We start from the raw sequence: 21,232 nt of genomic DNA, 5'->3' as shown, positions 1-21,232 counted from the left end.
GACACATTTCCCAAATTTAATATAATATTTTGCTCTTGATCAAAGTCTCATATGTGCAATATGCATGCTTATTTTTCTCTCATCATTGAAAACCAGTGTACAGTAGGCTACCCTGTTATCTGAAAGATCATATATGAGCACTAGCATGTCTTTGAAGTGAGTTAAAAAAGCACTAGGTCTACTGCAATGCTCATTTTTTCCCAACGATAACTATCCTAGTTTTACTACTAGTAGGCCTAACCTAGTACTAGTATTGCTTGATGCTTATTTACCTGATGATTGGTTAACTTAAAAACATAAGCAAGAGTGCTATCCTTATTTAACAAAACATGATCAGGTTACCAAGTACAAGTATAATAATGCATATTTAAGCAGCTGTCAGTTAATAGCAACAGCACACACCCTTCATTTTTGTCACTGATTACGTAAACACTAAAGAAAGGCTCTCAGAGTCCTATCGATCATTTATTATAGGCCTCCTGTTAGTGTTACTGTTACTAGGCTAGGTCTACCCTGTACTTCCAAAGAATTAAAATTTAAATGTTGCTTTGATTTGTCACAAGTAGAATGGTAGCTCTGGTTCGGGCCCTTGTATTAATTGGGTAGTTGGAAAGTTTCACCTCACCATTATTACTAATGTATTAGTATATTAGCTAGTAAGTTGTTACAGTTAGCTTCCTGGGGTTAATAATAAAAGCCCACTTTTGGCTGCACTGTGAACCCTATAGCTAAGGGCTAGGCTACTGTACAGTAGGCCTAGCATTTATCACAACACCACACTTGATCAACGTGAGGAAATGCAGCTTATGCGAGGTTTTTTCATTTAATTGGCCCATTGAGTTGAGCAATGAGCGACAATTAAATTAATTGTATCGAGGAGGAGGATACACCTTCGTGCTGTATGAAACGTACTTTATCCTTACGTTAGGCTAACGATCAAACGAGAAGAAAAATTACGATGTCTTACATCAGCTTTAATTATCCTTAACAAATACCTTATTAAAAGAGGAAAGAACTACCTTTCATTAACAATTCACAAGATCTGAAAATCCCCAAATTAGACTTCCTTGCATTTCGATTCAAGGTTATTTCTGTGGTGTTAGGATTTTGTAATTTGTAGTCAATGAAAACATTTCGTCTGCAACCGAGCGAATGATCTTCCTTCTTAGAGTTCATCTGATTGGTAAATTTCCTCAGTTCTGCGTATGTTAGCCAATTAAAAGTAACGATATGAAATGTTATATTATGATGTCCCGGAAGTAAATGAGATGCGCGAGGGCATATGAACTTTGAATATTATTCTCCATGCGTTTGATCTGAGGAGTCATCAGTTCACAACTAATATTTAGTCGATAATCTTCCAGCCAACTATAAGGTTAATACAATTGACTTGTATTTAGTAGATACTAACTTATTAATTCATCAAAACATTTATAGGCCTAGAGTAATAAAGAAAATCGTGTCTGTTCCTCTGTCACTGTGTCAGTAGGTTCTCGTACTGTACGTAGGCCAAGCATAAGCGTAACTTAGGCTAGGCCTACAGTGCAATTTGGACCTACAGTAAGTACCTAGGCCTAGGCCCAAATTAGGTCTAGCATTATTCAGTAAGTAGCCTCGCACAATTACTACTATGCCTAAGTAGTAACAGTAGGCCTACTAGTACTGCAGTAACTGGTAATGATACTTAACTAGCCACAAAATTATTATTATTATTAAAATATCTTGCATGTTCATAGAAGGGTGAACAAAATGGGATCTGAATTAACCTAAGGCCACCAACTATACTAGGAAGCCTTGGGTCTAACTAAGTTTTAGGCCTACAGTACGCTATTGGACTAAGAATGATAGTACTATAAAGGCCTACTAGTACCATATTCCCTTCCAGTTCACAACAAGAACTTGTGGAATGCAAAGCATCAATCACTTTTTCAGTCAACATTTCAGCTAATCGGGAGAAGAAATAGTCAAATTTGTTTGAGACAGGATTTGAACTGTAAAACGTATGGTTAAACATTTAAAGGATGTGAAGACTCGCGCAAAAAGAAACCTCTAATGTCGGTAATCTGACCTAGTTTTGAATGAGGTATAACAGAAGTGTTAGACACCACCATCGATCCCAGAAAATACACACACCGCTTGCTACTGTCGGTAATTAGACACTAGTGTGCAGTCAGTACATACAGCTGCGCTCAATACCAACAGCACAGTGTATAAACGATACAGCGATGGACATCTCAGGTCCAGCTAAGGATAACAAGGTCTCACGTTTCATACTGTCTGCATTTTGTGGCGACACAAACAAAACGTCACTTGCAAGCAACAGAAATTTAACTTTTTCAGATTGCTGCACGGGGTTTGGGGCTAGTCTTCAATGCCTTTAAACTAAGAATCTTTACTTTAAAAAAAAATTAAATTTTACTGATTTCTTTCAGATTTAAAGTGCATCATTCAACCATGTCAAACATCACACATTCTGACAACCCTATTGTCTTCTTTGACATATCAGTCGCTGGTCAGGTGAGAGTAGCTGACTTTGTAATCTTGGTAGGATGGAGAAGAATAGTTCTCTACTGCCACATAGCTAAGATGTGTGTGTTACTCCTATTGTATGTACCATTTTGAATGCAGGTATCAAACTTTACTTCAGCAGAGCATATAATGTACACTATCCAGTAGACTTGATGACAGTTGATATTTATTCTTTTGAACCATGAGAACATTTCTGAAAACTTGTTCGTAAGACAAGAATGTCAATAATTGATTTCAAAGCAATTAAGCGTGTCGTCATGATATAAAATGATTATCTTTGTATTATTAGTCTTAAATTCATGGTCAACACAAGAAACTCTGCAGTGCCCTGGCATAGTGGTGTTGTGGTAGATTGTACCTATGAATGGAACTAAAAAAATGAATGAATTTCCTTAGAACTGCATTATTAAGATTGAACTGTGTGATTTTAAAAGTTGCCAAGTAGAATAGGTGATCTATAATGCTAAGCCTCTAAAGTTGTAGTATAATGTAGTAAATGAAAAGTGCAGTATATATGTAGTATAATTAAAATGTTGTAGTATATGTATATGTGATCTTCCCGCAAGCAGGAACTCGCGGAAGAAGCCATGGAGGCTTATACTGTAGACTCGCAAGCTGACCGAAGCCAATCTCTCGGCACACATCCATTTAACGTCCATGTTGGGAAGTTGTTATTGAACAACACCCTTTGCCAGACGACACACCTTGCTGTCGGCGGGGAATCGAACCGGGGATCTCATGACTGGGAGACTCCGGCGTTAACCACTAGGCTATACACTCCGCCAGTATATTAAAATGTAGTGTAATATTTTGAAAACTATCATGATTTAAACTTGTTCAACCTCATGATTAAATAATATTGTTTTTATCTTCTAGGAGGTTGGCAGAATGAAAATGGAACTGTTTGCCCACATTGTTCCTAAAACAGCTGAAAATTTCAGGCAGTTCTGTACTGGTGAATTCATGTAAGCTGGAAAGGTTTTTTCTTCTGTACTTTATGATTACTTGGAAATTCAACATGATTTCAAAAGGGCAACCAAAAGTCAAGTTCAGATTCCTGCACAATGTTCTACTTAAATTATTTAGAGAAATGAAAGTGCTTTGTTTTTATGTGGTATGTACGCTGACTTGGCTCAAGGTATGCTTATACCCAATAAGTGGCTCAATAATGTGGACGTTTGATGAACACAGATGAAACTCTTTACAACAATTGTAGACATTTCATATCCCATTTGTAAGTCATTCATTGTTAACCTATCATGTAAATTTAGTTCTGCTTCTTTTGAAGTGAAATTCTTCAGCCCAAAAATATACTGAAAATGATGAAATGGTCACATAATCTTCTATTTTGGAAATTTAAAACTTTTTATCAATGCCAACCTGGGAATTTGTGTTTACTGTAATTTCAGGATTAATATAAAGGGGTATATTACTGTCCAGAAAAGTTTTCCTCCAAAGTTTTAATATGATTACATTTAGGTGCTGCACATATAACATTAAAATACTACATCTTTACCCTTTTTTGGCATATTTGTTTTTACAGGAAGGATGGTGTACCTCAAGGGTTCAAAGGCTGTACCTTTCACAGGGTGATCAAGGATTTTATGGTCCAGGGTGGAGACTTTCTCAAGGTAATTGTTACCTCTAAGAAAAAGGAAAACATTTTGCCCCACAATGCTCACTATGTCTCTATTATTAAGTATTATTTTATTTCCTTTTAGTTTAATCATAGTGTCTGAATATTCATTACTTAATTTGCATTCTTTTTTCAGAAATATTATTAGATCTTCTGTTTATCCTTCTTTTGTATATGTTCAATTTGTTCAAGGCTATAATATACTATTTATAAGTCGAGATATATACGTTCCGGAAATGCACCCACATCTCTTTATTTCTTTTAAAATATTTTTATGACTCTCTGCTGACATGATTATTGAACTCAATCTAAGGTAGGATATTTGGGGGCAATTGGGGGGGGGGGGGTTGGGGGGAGGGAAGTGAAAGATGGATTAAATGGAATTTATTTTGCAGAGCTCTGTTTAATAATCATAGAATCTTTGATGTGATTAGATGTTCAGCAGATTTCATCCATGGATTTCTTGTTTAGTTAAATTGATTACCTACACTACAACAAGAGGTTTTCCCAAGGTGTGATAACAACAGATGAGAGCTCAACATGAATACTTTTTGTGCAAAATACAAAGGAATTGGTACAAACATCAAAACTTTACTTGATAGCATTAAATGTATGATCAATTCGATCAAGTCGAGAGGTTAATTGCCTTAAACAACTATATTTTCTGCATTTTAATTTTTTAAAGTGTACATTTTGACACGTTGATCATTATTTGACACAGACTCTTGTCCGAACGATGCTAAATCAACACAAAACATGTTACTTTCCCGCCTCCCTAGTCTTCCTTTCTCTTCTTGAAAAGCTGTATAGACATCTAAATACACTTCTTTCTGTAGTAAGTTCCTGAGTGTAAGGATACAACTTGCAAGTGTGAATGTTAGAGAACAAATAGTAGGAAACAAAATTGTAAAATTCTATATAATATTAAAGCCTGTCAAAAATTTGGAACAAATACCAGTAATACATTCTTTCAAATCGACTCTTCATAATGATGTGTAGGGTTTCATACGGTGGTTGCACAGTATTATAACTGCGCTACATCATTCCTTGCAGGGTGACGGTACCGGAATGGCCAGTATCTATGGAGACAAATTTGCTGATGAATCGTTCCGACTGAAGCATGATGGGCCTGGATTACTATCAATGGTGAGTGTTTAAAATCTTAAGAGATGTTTATTCCCTTGTTCCAAAGTTTATGGCATAATATTGATGGCACTGAAAAAGACATATAAACACTTTGTGATTGTTATAAAATGGTGCTGAAATTTGGTTACTCTATCTCTCTCTCTGTGATACAGCTATGAGTGTAGTAAAGCTAGTAAGATGATTACTGTACATAAATATAAGTAATCTGTAACCTTTATGAGACTGTTGTCACCACTAGTTGCGACAAGGCTTCTTAAAGGCATTGAAGACTCGCCCCAAACCCTGTGCGGCCATCTGACAAAAGTTAACTTTCCATTGCTTGCAAGTGACGTTTTGTTCGTGTCGCTACAAAATGCAGAAAGTACAGTAATGAAACGTGATACCTTGTTATCTTTAGCTGGACCTGAGATGTCCATCGCTGTATTGTGTGTACACTGTGCTGTGGGTATTGACTGTAGCTGTATGTACTGACTGTACACTAGTGTCTATTTACCGACGGTAGCATGAAGCCGTGTGTGTGTATTTTCTGGGATCGATGGTGGTGTCTAACACTTCTGTTACACCTCATTCGAAACTAGGTCAGATTACCGCCATTAGACGTTTCTTTTTGCATGAGTCTTCAGACGCTTTAAGCTGGAGGTGAGCCCAACCATCTGCTTAAACACAGAGTTGCTGATCCCCAAACTTTGACAATTAAATTTTCTTTCTGATCTTTCCAGGCCAATGCCGGCAAAGACACTAATGGCTGTCAGTTTTTCATTACTTGTGCAAAGTGCGATTTCTTGGATGGGAAACATGTCGTGTTTGGTAAAGTCATAGATGGTTTATTAGTGATGAGAAAGATTGAGGTAAGTTTGTTTGAAAATAACAACAAAAGTTTTTGTTTTTTAACCTATTAACAGATGATAACTCAATAGTAAAACTTGAACTTCATTCATAACTTGATATGTAGGTACACAGTGCAAGAAGCTCGCTGATCGCTTGAAGTCAACACTTGTCATATCTTTCAAAATTGTGTTTGCAGCATAACATTTAATTCTGTCTTACAAATAGTAGCAGAGCAATTTGGCTGAGTTGATGTGATAAATGCTTCGACGTTTTTCGATGCAAAAATCTCCCATCGTGTTCTCTGTCTTTCTTAGGCAAAAGTTTTGAACATATTTTGCAGTTATTACTTCCCTATTTTGGTTGCTAGAATGTACCAACAGGTTCTAACAACAGGCCCAAGTTGACTGTGATTATCTCGCAGTGTGGAGAGTTATGAGCGGCACCCGTACCATCTCTCAAGAGCAAAGGCAACCAACGATGGAAGAGGCAGTCGGTTCAGTCCCCGATATGTGAAGACTACTGGTACAACTGCAAAATGTTGAAAAGAAAGAGCAGACCTTCCATAAAATCAACAATCTTTTAAAAGGTGAAAAGAAGGCCCATGGACCCATATGCGGTAGACATTTCGTGGCAAAGGAGTGTAGCAATCCGTGGCCATGGAAGCACAGATGCCCAGGCTGGCGAAACTATATGAACAGATTCGTACCCAGCTGATGTTTTTAAAAAACTTGGGGGAGGGTTGGGAATGCGGGAGAGGTGGAGCCCAGGCGTGATAAACTTGAATATTCAAGTTTATAAGTCGGTCATATGACCGAACAATATTACAACGTATGTCATTAGTGTTGTTAGATATCACAAGTAATAGTAGAACCTATGTTTGTTATTTAGTAAAAAGGAAGCTGTTATGTTTTTCTATTCAGTGAAGTTTCACCTTTTATAGGAAAGTTAGTATTTAGTATTTTAGATTGGAAACTGGAACTGTAATTTGCATTGGATAAGAATTTGTTGTCACTCTGACTTAGGCTGTAAAAAGCAGCTCTTTTGCAAAATCCAGCCTTTGATCTGGCTGGTGAAAAAAAAAACATGCCAACAATCTCTTACTAATAGGGTATGCAGACTCTTTAAGAGATAGTCCCGTGGTTATAAAATGGTGGTAAATTTCTGTTTCCATAGGTCAAACACTCAAAATCACTTTCTAGTAGTATTTTCTAAGGCAAAGATATGAATTGGTAGTTTTTATCTCTGACCCTCATGGAAAATTAGTAAAGATTCCCTGACTTATGTTTTTCTTGAAGCTGAGACAAATCCTTTTCCTTCATTTAGCTAGGTTTGATCCTTACAGAGAGAGGGTTCACTTTTTGAGTAATTAAGCAAAAGGAGGAATTCTTGTCAGTACCTTCATGTTGTGTGTATACAAATCTCAACACTTATCATTACAGAATTATTTCTAATGTGGAAAACCATTGTCATTTGCGGAGGCTTCTTGGGTCGTGTGTAAACAGTAGATTGCTCATCGACCTTTGACCTGATCATGCCAGGTAGCTACTCCCTTTCTAAGGGACTTGTGAAACTCACTCGATGTCAGGGGACTGGGGTTGATATGAGGGTAGATCAAGATATTCCTTTTTTTCGATCCCGGGCTTTATCTCGACTTTTCATTAAAAGAACCGGTGTTAAATCAGATCTGTCTCTAGCTTGAATAGGCATGAGTTCTGTTGAGTAGGCCTACAGAGTATAACTATGTGTATTGGAACTTTCCATATTTGGAAATATTGGAGTAAAAATAGAGAAAATTTTTAGAGAAGTATACATCAATTGTGTAAATTACCAATGGGTACATTATCCTTTAGGTTTGATCATTTTTACTCTGTAGTGACAGTTATTTTAATAAAGGTTCTACATTAACATCTTGCTCCATTGTTTTAGTTACGAATCGTTGAAATCTTTTGAATTTTTTTTTACCTGTAAGGATGCATTGTTATCAAGTAAATGTCATCCCATTAGTATCTGAATTCAGTTATGAAGGTGTCTAATGTATCCTGACAAGCATTGAATTGGTAGGATGCAGTTAGTCATCCCAAAAGTTATTACAGCTGCTGATGACAAGATGTCATCACTCACATCGTCTGAACACTGAAAGTTACCTATTACATGGGTATGATAGTTTTTTCCATTTGGGCATTTGTCTAAACCCTCCCCCCCTCCCCATGTGTTGTTTACTTGTGACCTTTGACCCTGTCATATGTTACACAGACAACAGTCCACGCCCAGGCCAACTCCCACCAGCCTCGAACTCCACTGACCTTACAGTTCAGCAGTAGTTTGAGAATCGCTTTTCACAAAAATTGAGGTTTTAAATGCAAGTTCTGACTTCTAATATCGCTGTGATTATTGCAATCATTTTGGCTTGCAGGTTAGTAAAAGCCTAAAAATATTTCTTTTCCTCTTGTGAACTTTGACATAACTTATTACAGATAAGTACACATGGTTTTTTCCACTAATACAACCTACACACTACGAGGAGTGATGATTTCAATCACTTTAAGACATCCAAAATATTTTCAAAGTTTTCCATCTCAGGAAAGCTATGAAGATGAGAGTTTGACAAATGTTGTCAACTCCCTCTATTATTATTTTTTTACTCTGAACACTATCAGCGTCGATTTAATCTTCATATGTAATGTGGGAGCAGCTTGATGGGACAGAAAACTTTACCAGCAGTCATTTCCTTTTTATTATTGGCAATTCCTTCTCTCAGCAACACCAACAAATATAGTCACACCAAACAATACTGGAACATCATACAAAATGAAAGACAACAAAACAACTTGTTATACTTTTAACTTTCCAGTTCTATTTGCCATATTTCCAGCACTTCCACCCAAGATGCAGTGTTTCATTAAATAATTAAAACTGATAAATTCATTTAAAATAAAGTAAGAGCTCTACTCGACGACAACGGCGTCGCTTCCTTCAGTCTGAGACAAACCTTCGATAAACAGACAACAATTGGAGCAGAAAAAAATTTCTTATGCAGTATGTTCTCTGGATCCAGTGTGAACTGATCCATAATTGAAAATTGTACTAACTCAAATTCTAGAACTATGTTTGGACTGCCTCACCTTCCAACGTCTAACTAAATTTGAGAAGGCAAACTGAAACGGGTTGCAAAAAGATTTATGTTTAAGTAAACTGTCATTGTTTCCAAAAGTTATGAAAGGAACTGAATTAAAGACTAAAGTGTTTTAGACTAAAGTGTTTTACATTTTTTTTCTCAAATTTTTACTTCTTTTACTTTTTTTAATTATTTCAAAAAGTTTCACTGTTTTCAAGGAAAATAAACAAAGTTGAAAAATTCAAATATTTCATTCTCAAAGTTTTTAAAGACAAAACAGAAGGAAATGACCAGACATTTAAAATGCAGCTGACCAAAAGGTAATCTTTTCTTCAAAATTAAATTCAGTGTAAAAAAATTAACAGATTTGCAAATGTCCAACTGCAATGTAACTTACCAAAAGAATAAAATAATTAAATAAGAATTTGGGAAACTAAAAGTATTCAAAATTCTTTTGAAGACTGGGAAACCATTTTTATGATCAAAATTAAGCTTCTTTTTTTGCATATTTATATGAAAGAACAAAAAGGGTTAGGATATACACTTCAAACAAATTTAAGGAATACTGTGTCGGTTGGGTACTAAGTATATTCCATTGTTCACACTGCATGAGGTCTCGGGTACAGTGACCTGGGGATTCTCCTAATTCTAGGAATAGGTAACCAAGGTCCCAGGATTTAAAAATCTCTCTCTCGTTGAAAGCTAATAGTGATTGTTGGAAAGGTACTAAATCTTACATTATACCAGATATGAATGGATGTCAACATTCACTTAGTATAGCACACACCGGTTGTAAAGAGTCGCATCATGTCAGGGTTGAGTCCAGAGTTTAGGATATCAAAATTCTCAAATACGTTCATGCATTCTGCATAACGGGGAGACTCGAATGTCGACTCTTTGCAACACAGGTTTTTACGACGGTGTATGCATTCACGACACAATATTATAGGCTTTCTTCAGAGAGAGAGAGATATAATTTGAGCACAAGGTTTTTCTGTGTGCTGATTACTACTTTTAAAGATAACTGGCCCTGTTTCAGTAGGGGCAGCGAGGGGGGCATACATGCCCACTTTCCAAGGGTAAATGGAACAGATTCTCCTTCTACCTTGAATGATGTTTTACATCAAGTGAAGGATTTGCATACAATTACAACCACAAATGCTTTTGCATGTATGGTGACTTTTTAAGAAAGCAAAGAGAGGGAAAAGGATACAGTTGTAATCTTCCAACTTCCCTCAAGAATGGATTAATGCTTAATGACGGTAAGATTACCAAATAAAATAGACAGCTGCAGGATTAAAGATGGTATTTTTATTTTGGGCAGGCCAATTGAATGATAACAAATCCAAACAAATGACAGGAAAGCTAAGCCAAAACTATGGATAATCATGCTTAGGCACTAAATGTTGTATTCATCCAGTTCAAGCTACTAAACATTAATGTACAAACATTCTTTTTCTTTTCTATGCCAAATCAGGAAATGTTTCTTGTTCAAATTTTTTTCTCTTTTTTTTCTCTCCCTTCCTGGTTGCTACAGACATTTTTTTCATGTTTCTCATTGTAGAAATAGTAAAAGTTCTCTCTTAGCTAAGTATCTCCAAAAAGCTATTTCAAAAGGTAAACATGCTTATGCAACTGGGTGGCTGAACTGGCTTGATTGGAGGCCCCATTGTCTCTACTCCTCACTCGTCACAGGGACCTGGGTAACAGGCTCTGGGTTCTCCTGGCTTGGTCTCTCCTTATCATTACTTCCCTGAAAGTATGAAAAAAACCAAACACTCAATGTTTAGATAAGAACATAGAAGACATGTGTTCAACATTCCTTGCCAAGAAAATCTCATTAAGCAAGGTGCACTCATCTTTCTTTGCCATTGAATTTCTTTATCTGCCTCATTATCTAATTCTTATGTGCTAATGTGTTACTTTGGTAAGGGGTGTGGGGACCAGGGGCTTCTTATTCCTGCCACTTTCCTGATTATATCATGGGCAGAATGGAATTTTTTGCTTCTCTTGATAATGTTCATAGGTTTAGACAGAACTGATATTTGACTATTCTAACTATAAAAGGATGAATCCTTATGAAAAAACAAAAGAAGGCTAAATCTTCACTATCATGAACATATCCTCCATGAGTGTTACTAAGCTACATGAAAAAATAGTTTTAAGTAAAACTCTACCCTTTCCCCCCCCCCCCACCTCAAGCCTAAAAGCTGGATAAACAAAATTTCTGATCTTGATAAAAAATGTAGTGACGTCGGAGGAACGAGATGAGGAAGGTAACCCTCACCTCTGAAGTAAATCACTGATTGATTAATATCCCCCTTACCGACTCAACAAGTTACTCCATTAGAATAAGATCCACATGAAGGCTTGTTAAAAAGGGGTTTTTGCTATTTCATAGAATGGGAGAGTGAGGAAAGAGAAGGAGACATGCCATGCATGGTAAACTCGCTAACTTGTGATCTCTTAATGCCGACCCGACCAACTGATACACAACTGTCGGCTTAAATCATAGGTCCACAATCGCAATATCACATGTTCAAAAAAAGGAAACTATCTGCATTTGGACAGGAGACTGGTGACTTATTAGGTTGAGATGATAAGTAATGAAGTAATTTCTTGTTCATATTGGCATGAATCTCCTAAAAACCTGGAGTCGTGGAGGGCCTTACCTCCTCTTTGGGGGTACGACGTGGTCGACGGCGGTATCTTGGTTGATAGCCTTGCTGACCATCCTCGCCTTGTTCGCCATTCTCCTCCCTGTTCTCTTTGTTCTCTTCTCCCTCACGGGGTCGGTTGTTACGATAGCGGTTACGATTACGGTACGGACCACGGCGGCGACGTGGGCCCTCACCATCGCCCTGATTATCATTTTCCTGTACCTGCAGGAATAAAACGTTTTTTTTTTCAAAGTTTTGCTAGTGCTGACGTTATATCTCTTTACATATAAGTTTTATGTGTTTCAAGTCCATAAAAGATGTAACTGGTTTGTAGCAATTTGTATTCCATCAGATTGATGTACCTAAAGAATTTGGATCCCTCTGAAAGGTGCATTTTTTTCTGAGTTTGAATTAGTCCCCAGACACATTGTAATCAAATATTTGAAGGAAAGATAGAGGACCGGGCGAATAAAACATAACATTAATTCCACAAGAAACGATGTAGTGACGTCGGAGGAAAGAGACAAATTTAGTGTCGCTTTTGCCTCTGAAGTAAATCACTGAAAGGTTTATCTCCCCTCAACCGACTCAACAAAACTCTTCCTGGGAGGATGACCAGAAGGAGACTTGTTTAAGAGGGGGTGCCACTGCAGAAAGCAAACCAGTTATTTTTAAGCAAACATAACGATCATCAATGCGGAAAGGATGAAAGTGGTAGACACCGGTGAAAAGCTATCAAACAGTTTCAAAGGTTCAACTCCTAAAGCTGTCTCACCTCTCCATCTTGTTGGCTTCTTGGTCGACGGGGGCGATAGCGTCTCCTTCGGTAACCCCCTTGACCACCATCTTTGTTGTTGTTGTCTCCTCTTTCATTACCCTCCTCCCCATTCTGTACTTGAGCACCTGAAATTACCAGCCAAAAAAAAAAACATAACCCCACTTAGTTTCTTATTTGTGTAAAGATAGGTAAAAAAACAGGTCATTTCCAGTGATCAATTCTGACATGCATATACTCATACAAGGGATGTTAACAACACTCACAATCTGTGTTTGAAAACATATAGAGTCTGATATATAATCCTGAAGCAAAATCACACCGATTAATAGAGGAAGGAGGGGAAAGAAGTAAGTTAGAGGAACATGTCATGTCTTGTTACATAGTGTTGTGTTCCACAAATAACCTGCTCTGAATACTAATACAAGAAGATTTCAGACAACTTACGGAAGGTTTGGTATACACACACACAAAACACACCCCCCCTCCCCCCCCCCCTTAGAAAAAAAAATTCACAAAATACATGCAGACACATAGATTTTGGTCGGCTATGTTTCCATCGGCTGAGGCAAGTTGCTTTGAAAGCACAAGACATATCAATCACACACAAACAGATATTATCTTATCAGTGGAGAAATGTTACTCTATGAGAGAAGGGGGAATGAAGATGGGAAAACTTTGTTTCAATTTGGTGTAAAAATTAGTGATACAGACTTCAAAAGGTACACATGGGAAATGGAGGTGGACTCGTTGTTTTTTGTTTGTTTAGTTAATCACTATTAACCTCCCAATCCCTTCGCTTCTGGTCAATCTTTCATATATATTAAAGATTCTCAGATACTGACCGTCACTGCCCTCTCCAACTTGTTTCGGGCCCAATGGTCTTCTGCCTCCTCTTCGGTTACGGAATCGGCCGCCGCGGAATCGCGAACGGTCTGGTGCATATTTGCTACCCTGTACTGGCACACCTTCGGGGCCAGTAACATTGTTGGCCTCTGTGCCCTTCAGAAACAAAAACCACAGAATATTAAAATTTGTTGGAAAGAAACAAGGATTTATGTTGTTCAAAACTTCACACCATCAAATACCTAGTACAACAACTTCCCACTAGAAACAATTCAATGAACAAAGACACTTCTATGTTCATAGTGGGTTGGAGTTGAGTTGTACAAACATGCTTCAAGTTATGTTGACATATGTGCATTCCATATGAAAAAAAAAACTGTGAAGATGTCTATGTGTCAAGCCGGACGCTGAGCACCAATTTGACCCTTGATAACATTTGTCAACATGAACAAATGCTATTATTTGTCAACCGTAGTTGCATTCAAAAGGCCCCCTTTGCTTCCAGATCAAGATTAAAAAAGAAATAGATACATGCAAAAGCTTGTAACTTTTAGCAAAGCAGGGATTATTTTTTATCTGCTATTGCATTGTAAAATCTTTGCAAAATGGACAAATTGCTGTAAAAGTGCAAAGATGTACAGTATAGCAGTTTTTGTACACAGTACGAGCCATAGTATATTTTGTAAGGGAACATTCAGAGCCTCATTGACACTGCTATACAATATTCGAGCAGTAAATTATTACTTGCAAAGTTAATCTTTGCAAAGCATTAAAATTAAGCACTGATTGCAAAAAAGAGATTGCAAATATGTGACACAATTGTTGTAACATCAATACAAGGCATTTTCCCTTGGGCTCATTTATATTTTTGAGCAATGTTACAAGGTAAACGGAACTAGTGGTGTTCAGTCCAAGTTTGATTCCTGGTACGACTGGGTTATTTTTTTTGGAGAAAAAAATCCCTGGGACTTCTTACCAATTTTACTTGATTCAACCATTTCATTGTAAAACAAATGTTTTCAACTAAGTTTTTCTTGTTTCTTTATAAACTTATTTCAGCTTAACATAAAAAAAATAAACCAAAAAAAATAGGTTCATATCAGTGATTCAAATCAGTGAGATTTAAATAGACCGACACTGCTTTAGGAAATCAGGAAGACTGGTAAAACCCGCTTTGGTTTACTCTCTGTACTCAAACTCAACATCAAGAATAAATCGCTTAAAAAATAATATGCTTTCAAACAAGCCTAAAATGTGTGTGTATGTTCCTAGGTATTTCGTACGTGTGTATGTTTGTATGTGCCTAGTGCTTTCAAGTTCAATAATTACCTTAATTCCTTGCACTACGTCAAATTCGAGAACTTCTCCCTTTACCAACGTGTGTGTGTGTTTGTATGTGTGTGTGTTCGTCTGTGCGTAGTGCTTTCAAGTTCAATAATTACCTTAATTCCTTGCACCACGTCAAATTCGAGCGCTTCTCCTTCCCCAACACTACGACGTAGCTTCTTTGGGTTATTCTTCAGGATTGCGGTCTGGTGGCGTAAATAGAATCACAGTGATATAACAAATGTGGCACTACGTTGACCAAATACTTCCTTAATATCTTCTTTGGCAAAAAAAAAGGATCCACCGGATATCCTGTCTTGTCCGATGATTTATTTCATTTCATTTTTTTTTCTTTCATTTATTTATTTTCAGTATAAATATAAATATTTATATAAAGGACATCAAAAGTGAGTATGTAACAAGAAATTATTTTAAAATGTTAGTGTACAAAACACAAAAACAATAAATAAAAATATACATATATATACACATATACACACATACATATACACATATGTACACATATATGCACATACACACACACATATATACACATACGTACATATACACATATACATATATATATATATACAAAACGTACAAGTGCAGCTGATCCGGTTCCAATCTGATCTACACAACAATCCGTCCATGGTCTATAATATTGTATGTTTTTTTTGCAAGGAGTATGAACATGGTAAAATGGAATAAAAAAAAATGAGAATAAAACTAGATTTCCTTCTCTGTTACATTTTGAACATACTGTATTTTCACAAGTTCAGGATAAAGGAAGAGAATGGTTTCTTTTAAATGGATTCTTTCTCTGATTTCAATTAAAACGTTTGCATCCGTACTTTGCAAAACAAATAGAAGCAGTTTTACAGAGGCGAGTCACTTACTGTATGCATTCTGGTAACACACTAGTAGCACTGACACTTAGCCAAATTTTACAACCTGAGTTGTAGCTGTGACTGAAAGCAGTCTGAGAAGTTGTAAAAGGAGGGTGGCTTATGGCACAATATATAGGGATCAACAAAGGTGACTATATGTCAATATGAATCTGATATTGTAAGAACCCTAGTTGACAACTTGACGGTTGATCATTCCATATACATGAATATATATATTATCATATTATTCAAGAATCAAATACAGCCTTACAACCACTTTGAATATGAAATGATCAAACCCATGTCAAGTTTTTTATTTCCTCACCTGATGGACAAACACATCTTCTTGGGTGTCATCTCTGTGAAATGGAAAAGAAAACATTGTAAAACATTTTTTTAAAAATGTCCCCAAGCCAGAGTGTCCAAGAAGAAGTCAATTGAGGGTAGATCTGTAAGTTACGAAAAGTTGTACAACAGTTCAAAACAACTATGTCATAATCTTTTCAACCAGTGATAACAGCAGCTACTATTTGGGAGGGGCTTTTTTGTATTTCTGGGCAAGTGGTGAACATTTCTGAACAGTTGGGAAGAGAAAGGATGAACTCATTGAAAAGGAACTCCTACGTGGGAAGAGTTGCACTTGTAGTACCAACCATACAATAATAAACTTACTACATCATGATCATCACAGTGCTGCAAAATTTCTTACCTGCAAATAAATCCATAACCGTTCTTGACATTGAACCATTTCACAACACCAGAAACTTTGACGGCTAAAAGAAGGAGAAGAAGAGAGACAAAAAAAGAACAAAATGTTTAAAGTTGTTGAATGGAAATTAAATGCACAAATTTGCTTGGTCTATTTAGTAGTGTTGCGCCGATATAGTTACTATCAGATTTTGGTGATTACTGTTTTTTCAAATTCCAATATCGCCAATACCGATAACAGTAATAACAAAATAAAAACTTCAGCCTAACATTAGGCTCTCTGTGTACAACCCCCTTTCATATGAAGTTTGTTTATTATCTAGTATGATGCTACCCAATTGTTCATTCAATGTTGTTTCTTACTTATATTGTATTCTTAACATGAATTCTGAATTAACTGAATTTTTAAAATTAAAACTACAAAAAGGGAAAAGCCCAACCTTTCCAGTCGATATGTGTACATTGCAAAATATCGCAGAATGAACAAACAAACCACACAGTACTAAGGCCTGACACTAAGTGAAGGCTGGAAATCTTTGCAAAACATGTGATGGAACGATCACAAAATTTGTGAGAGAAATGCTAAAAACAGAAGACTTAAGCAGAATAAATCTCATTTCATGATGAAACAGATTTAGTGTATCCATAAACAAGACTTTGCAGTACCAATTGTGTTTATTTCAGCAAACACGACAACACTTTCACCACTTTTGTCACATACCTAAAAACTATCCTAACATTGAACTGCTGTGGCATGGCAACTAAGCCTAACCACATAGATCTGCACCTGCCTTGTGCTTGAAATATTGGTTACCACACAAGGAAAAATTGTTCACCAGGGTTTCCCAAACAAGGGAAATTTGTCAGTTAAACCAGGTAAAGTGGAAAAATTTTCTTTTCAATCTACAGATATTTTGGATTTTCAAAATATCTGCTTTTTAAACTTTGTTGCAATGCACCTTTAACACAAATTTGATGACCAAGATGTCAACTGTCTTTATCATAGGTCCATTGTTTTTAAATAATATATTATCACCTGCACTTGAAAGACAAATTTCCCTTGAAAAGTTTCTAATGCATTAAAAACATGTTTTTAGTACACTCTCACTGATTTTTAATTTGAGCTCTACGTTACAAAATGAATTGAGAACTAACCACCGGCTTAATAATTTAGCTTTTGCTATGTTCTTCTTTAACATCACATAGTACTCTTTGTGATAAACATGAGCAAATGAGATCATTGTATTGTGTCCTGATGAACACTTATATCCTGAAGAAGATGCACAGACCAGTCCAAAACTTAACTTGAATTCCTTAAGTGAATGCTGGGATGCTCTAGTCTACCTTAGAGTTAGACTTGCCTTTGCCGAAGACCTATGCTAAACATAAGCTAAAGTGAATGTCACTGAGCTGGGATAACTGGGGGTCAAGTGCCGTTATCATGAAATCTGGGTCTGACCATGGCCTAGAATCCCACACGTCATGCAATATGCCCAACTTCTAGGGTATTTACATATTTGATTTTTGTGTTAAAATCCACTGACTGACTTTACCCCACCTGATACTAGGGGTAGTTGAGAATCTGACCCTAAAGTTGGGACCCTAAAGTTTGGGCCTAACTTTAGAATCCGTACCATATGAATGGGAAAGCTTACTTCAAATCAGCAGAATAGGGTTAGGGGTTAGAAAGTAGGTTTCGGGAGTAGGGTTAGGAAGTAGGGGTTAGGAAGTAGGGTCGAATGGTACGGATTCTAAATTAGTACCAAAGTTTGTATCAAGGGTATGTTTTGATTACCCTCTGTTGAGAGCGGTACAATTATAGAATACAGGCCCATTCATTAACTCTTCCCAGCATCCGGATGCGCGGATGCGCGGTGTGTCTGTACATGTCCGTACACGTATGTCGCCCTCTAAAATTCCATCACGTATTTCATTTTGACTCCGCATCCGCGCATCCGCGCATCCGCGCATCCGCGCATCCACCCGGGAGTACTAGGAATGGACTTAAATAATTTTCGAAAGTTTCCCCATATACCATTACGTATTTCATTTTGACTCCCTCTAATTTCCATCACGTATTTCATTTTATCACGTATTTCATTTTGACTCCGCATCCGCGCATCCGCGCATCCACCCCGGGAGTACTAGGAATTGACTTAAATAATTTTCGAAAAAGTTTCGACATATACCATCACGTATTTCCAATACTGAAAGTTCCGAATGTACGAAGATATTCCACATCAATAGTGTGTCGTTCTTAAAAGGCATCCGTACATGTGTGACGCCCTCTAAAATTCCACCACAGAAGTACTAGCAAAAGACTTAGGAAATTTTTGACTCCGCATCCACGCATCCGCGCATCCACTCAAAAAGAAAGAACTGGGACTTTGACATTTTTTACTCACATACGTACTGGGGTGAGAGTGAGCATCCGCGCATCCGGATGCTCAGATAGTATCATCGAGTGGCCCTGTATTCTATAATTACTCCTTGAGAGCCTAGGCTAAATTTGTAAATGTTCAGCTGTAGAGTACCTATCTCAAGCAGCCTAGGCTAGTATAAGTTACTTATTAAGTAAGAACTTGAGCCTAAAATCAGGTCGTAAAATGTTAAAACCTTCTTTGCAAGTTCTTAAGTACTGGGTATAATCTAACGCTACCGAATTTAAGACGGTGCATAAAACTTCACATTAAACGAAGTATACCATCTCAAGTAGCATCACATTCCTCAACGTTTCCCACACATGTGCCTTGATTAGTGTGACATACTCATGTTCTCTTATTGTAACGCGAGTTAGCGTTAGTTAGACAGTTTGTATGAATCTAGGCTATAACGCTAGGTCAATGGAATGTGACTAGAGCCTACCGAAGTCGGAGCAGTGCAGTATAGATAATGCAACAGCATGATTTACAACGAAAAATGTTTTCAACAAAATCTTTACGTGCAAAACACATTCAACAAAATGAAACATCTTACCAAGTACTTTCTTCTCCGGGGCCTCCTCGGGGGTCGTGGGTTGATCTTCTGGGCCCTCGGACATCCTTCCTGGGTGGTGTTTTTCGCCCTTCGGTGTTACAAGGTCTCGCAAGCACGGATGTTCTTTGTGCTGTAAGCGTTGCCGAGTTAAGTAAACTGATATAGTATTAAATAATATAATTATATTCTGGCTGTTTATTACCAATAACAATTATATATATATATATAAATAAATATATATATATATATATATATATATATATAAATATAAATAAATATATATATATATATATATATATATATATATATATATATCTATATCTATATATATATATACATATATATATATATATATATATATATATATATATATATATATATATATATATATGTATATATACGGTATACATTGAAAGATAGATATATAGATATATATATATATATATATATATATATATATATAAACTGATATAGTATTAAATATTATAATTATTATTTAGCTGTTTATTACCAATAACAATTATATATATATATATATATATATATTTAGATAGATAGATAGATATAGATATATAGATATATATCTAGATATATAGATATATATATCTTTATGAAATTTTAATTGTAATTGTAGTGGGTTGGAAAATCGGGAACAGTGCAAAAACTTCTAGCTTCCAATTTTTGGAACCCGCCCCCCCCCCCCACCCTCCCTCCGCTTTATATGCGGACAATACTAAATTTGGAAACAGATGATTCCCCCGAAGTGATTGCGTATTTTATGACTAAGTGTCTGAACGACTGTGTTTAGTTACTCGTTTTTAGCCTACATAAACACATGTGACAGGTCCTCTGGTTAGACTGTGCATTCAGGATAGCCGACGAAGTTATATAATCAGCTATGATATATACCTTTAAAGCAGCATTTAACATAATTGACAAGAAGAATATCTGGAAAACCCGAATTGCTATATATAGACGTATTTTAACCAACTTGAACACCACATTAAATGTATGACATACCAAGACTTTAAAATTCGGTCTGTGCATGGTCTTCACCCTGGTAAACTTTGGCTTGTGGTACATGTGTGTAAAAGGTAAATCAAGTTAGATAATTATAGTTGCAATTTGGTTAACAGGTATATGAATATATATTTGACTACAAGGCTATGTCGATCAGTGGTGTAAGCAAAGGGAGAGGGCCAGTGGCGGCGGAACCGGTGGGGGGGGGGGGGTTTGGGGCAGGCGCGGCGGAACGCAAAAATTATTGGGGGGCTAATGTGTGGAGACTATCTAAGCGGAGCGCCACCATCGGTTGGTGCGGAGCGTACAATAAAATTTTGGGTTTTTCAAACCCCCAGATGGCCGGAAACGGCACTTCTCGAGTGTTTTATGCTGCGAATACCTAGCCCTAAAATATGGGTCTCAAGCCTGCAATTTCTCAGATTGCACGTAAAAGTCTGTAAAAACATTGTAATTTGTATATTCGATGGTGTTTTAAAAGAGTAGCTATTACTCGTAGTGTACTCGCAAAGACGTTTTTTGAGTGTAAGGGCAGTGGCGGAGCTAGGGGTATTGGTCAGGGGGCAAGAATGGTCTGTACGGGCGCTTTCGACACTATCTAAGCGGAGCGCCACCACAGGTTGGGGCGGGGCGTACAGAAAATTTTTGAGTAAGGATACTCCCTAGATTGCAGGAAATGACCCTTTCCGGGCCTTGCTAATTTGCAGATAAACGGAGAATAAATAGATGTCGTCGCCATTTTGTCGGAAAATAACACCAACAAAATATGACAAATGTCAA

At 36.8% G+C, this 21,232-nt stretch overlaps 3 protein-coding genes across 10 annotated transcripts in view; 1 reads left to right on the top strand and 2 right to left on the bottom strand.

Annotated features, from left to right (window-relative positions):
• The window catches only part of LOC139976219 (lisH domain-containing protein ARMC9-like), a 33,154-nt gene extending 31,982 nt beyond the window's left edge, over positions 1 to 1,172 (bottom strand). For 2 of the 8 annotated variants that reach the window (XM_071984782.1, XM_071984787.1), the window contains exon 1: positions 626 to 792. In XM_071984782.1, coding sequence (XP_071840883.1) covers positions 626 to 628 — 3 coding nt within the window. In that variant the 5' untranslated portion in view covers positions 629 to 792. Of the gene's footprint in view, positions 1 to 625; positions 806 to 1,019 lie in introns of those variants that run through there. The other 6 variants (XM_071984785.1, XM_071984786.1, XM_071984783.1 and 3 more) reach the window with 6 other exon arrangements.
• Positions 1,173 to 1,242: 70 nt separating this feature from the next.
• Positions 1,243 to 10,437, top strand: LOC139976227 (peptidyl-prolyl cis-trans isomerase H-like). Its single transcript, XM_071984799.1, has 7 exons — positions 1,243 to 1,375; positions 2,433 to 2,517; positions 3,406 to 3,494; positions 4,073 to 4,160; positions 5,219 to 5,311; positions 6,031 to 6,159; positions 6,507 to 10,437. The coding sequence occupies exons 2-7, from the start codon at positions 2,455 to 2,457 to the stop codon at positions 6,573 to 6,575; spliced, it is 531 nt and encodes a 176-aa protein (XP_071840900.1). The 5' UTR covers positions 1,243 to 1,375; positions 2,433 to 2,454; the 3' UTR covers positions 6,576 to 10,437.
• LOC139976224 (uncharacterized) lies at positions 8,968 to 19,592 on the bottom strand. The gene is made up of 8 exons (XM_071984796.1): positions 19,433 to 19,592; positions 16,458 to 16,521; positions 16,074 to 16,107; positions 14,978 to 15,067; positions 13,535 to 13,691; positions 12,690 to 12,817; positions 11,927 to 12,136; positions 8,968 to 11,007 (listed from the first exon to the last, which is right to left on the bottom strand). The coding sequence occupies exons 1-8, from the start codon at positions 19,494 to 19,496 to the stop codon at positions 10,930 to 10,932; spliced, it is 825 nt and encodes a 274-aa protein (XP_071840897.1). The 5' UTR covers positions 19,497 to 19,592; the 3' UTR covers positions 8,968 to 10,929.
• Positions 19,593 to 21,232: the final 1,640 nt, after the last annotated feature.

This window comes from Apostichopus japonicus, chromosome 11 (genome assembly GCF_037975245.1).
Source record: "Apostichopus japonicus isolate 1M-3 chromosome 11, ASM3797524v1, whole genome shotgun sequence".
Classification (NCBI taxonomy): domain Eukaryota; kingdom Metazoa; phylum Echinodermata; class Holothuroidea; order Aspidochirotida; family Stichopodidae; genus Apostichopus; species Apostichopus japonicus.
This window is presented reverse-complemented; position numbering and strand designations above follow the sequence as displayed.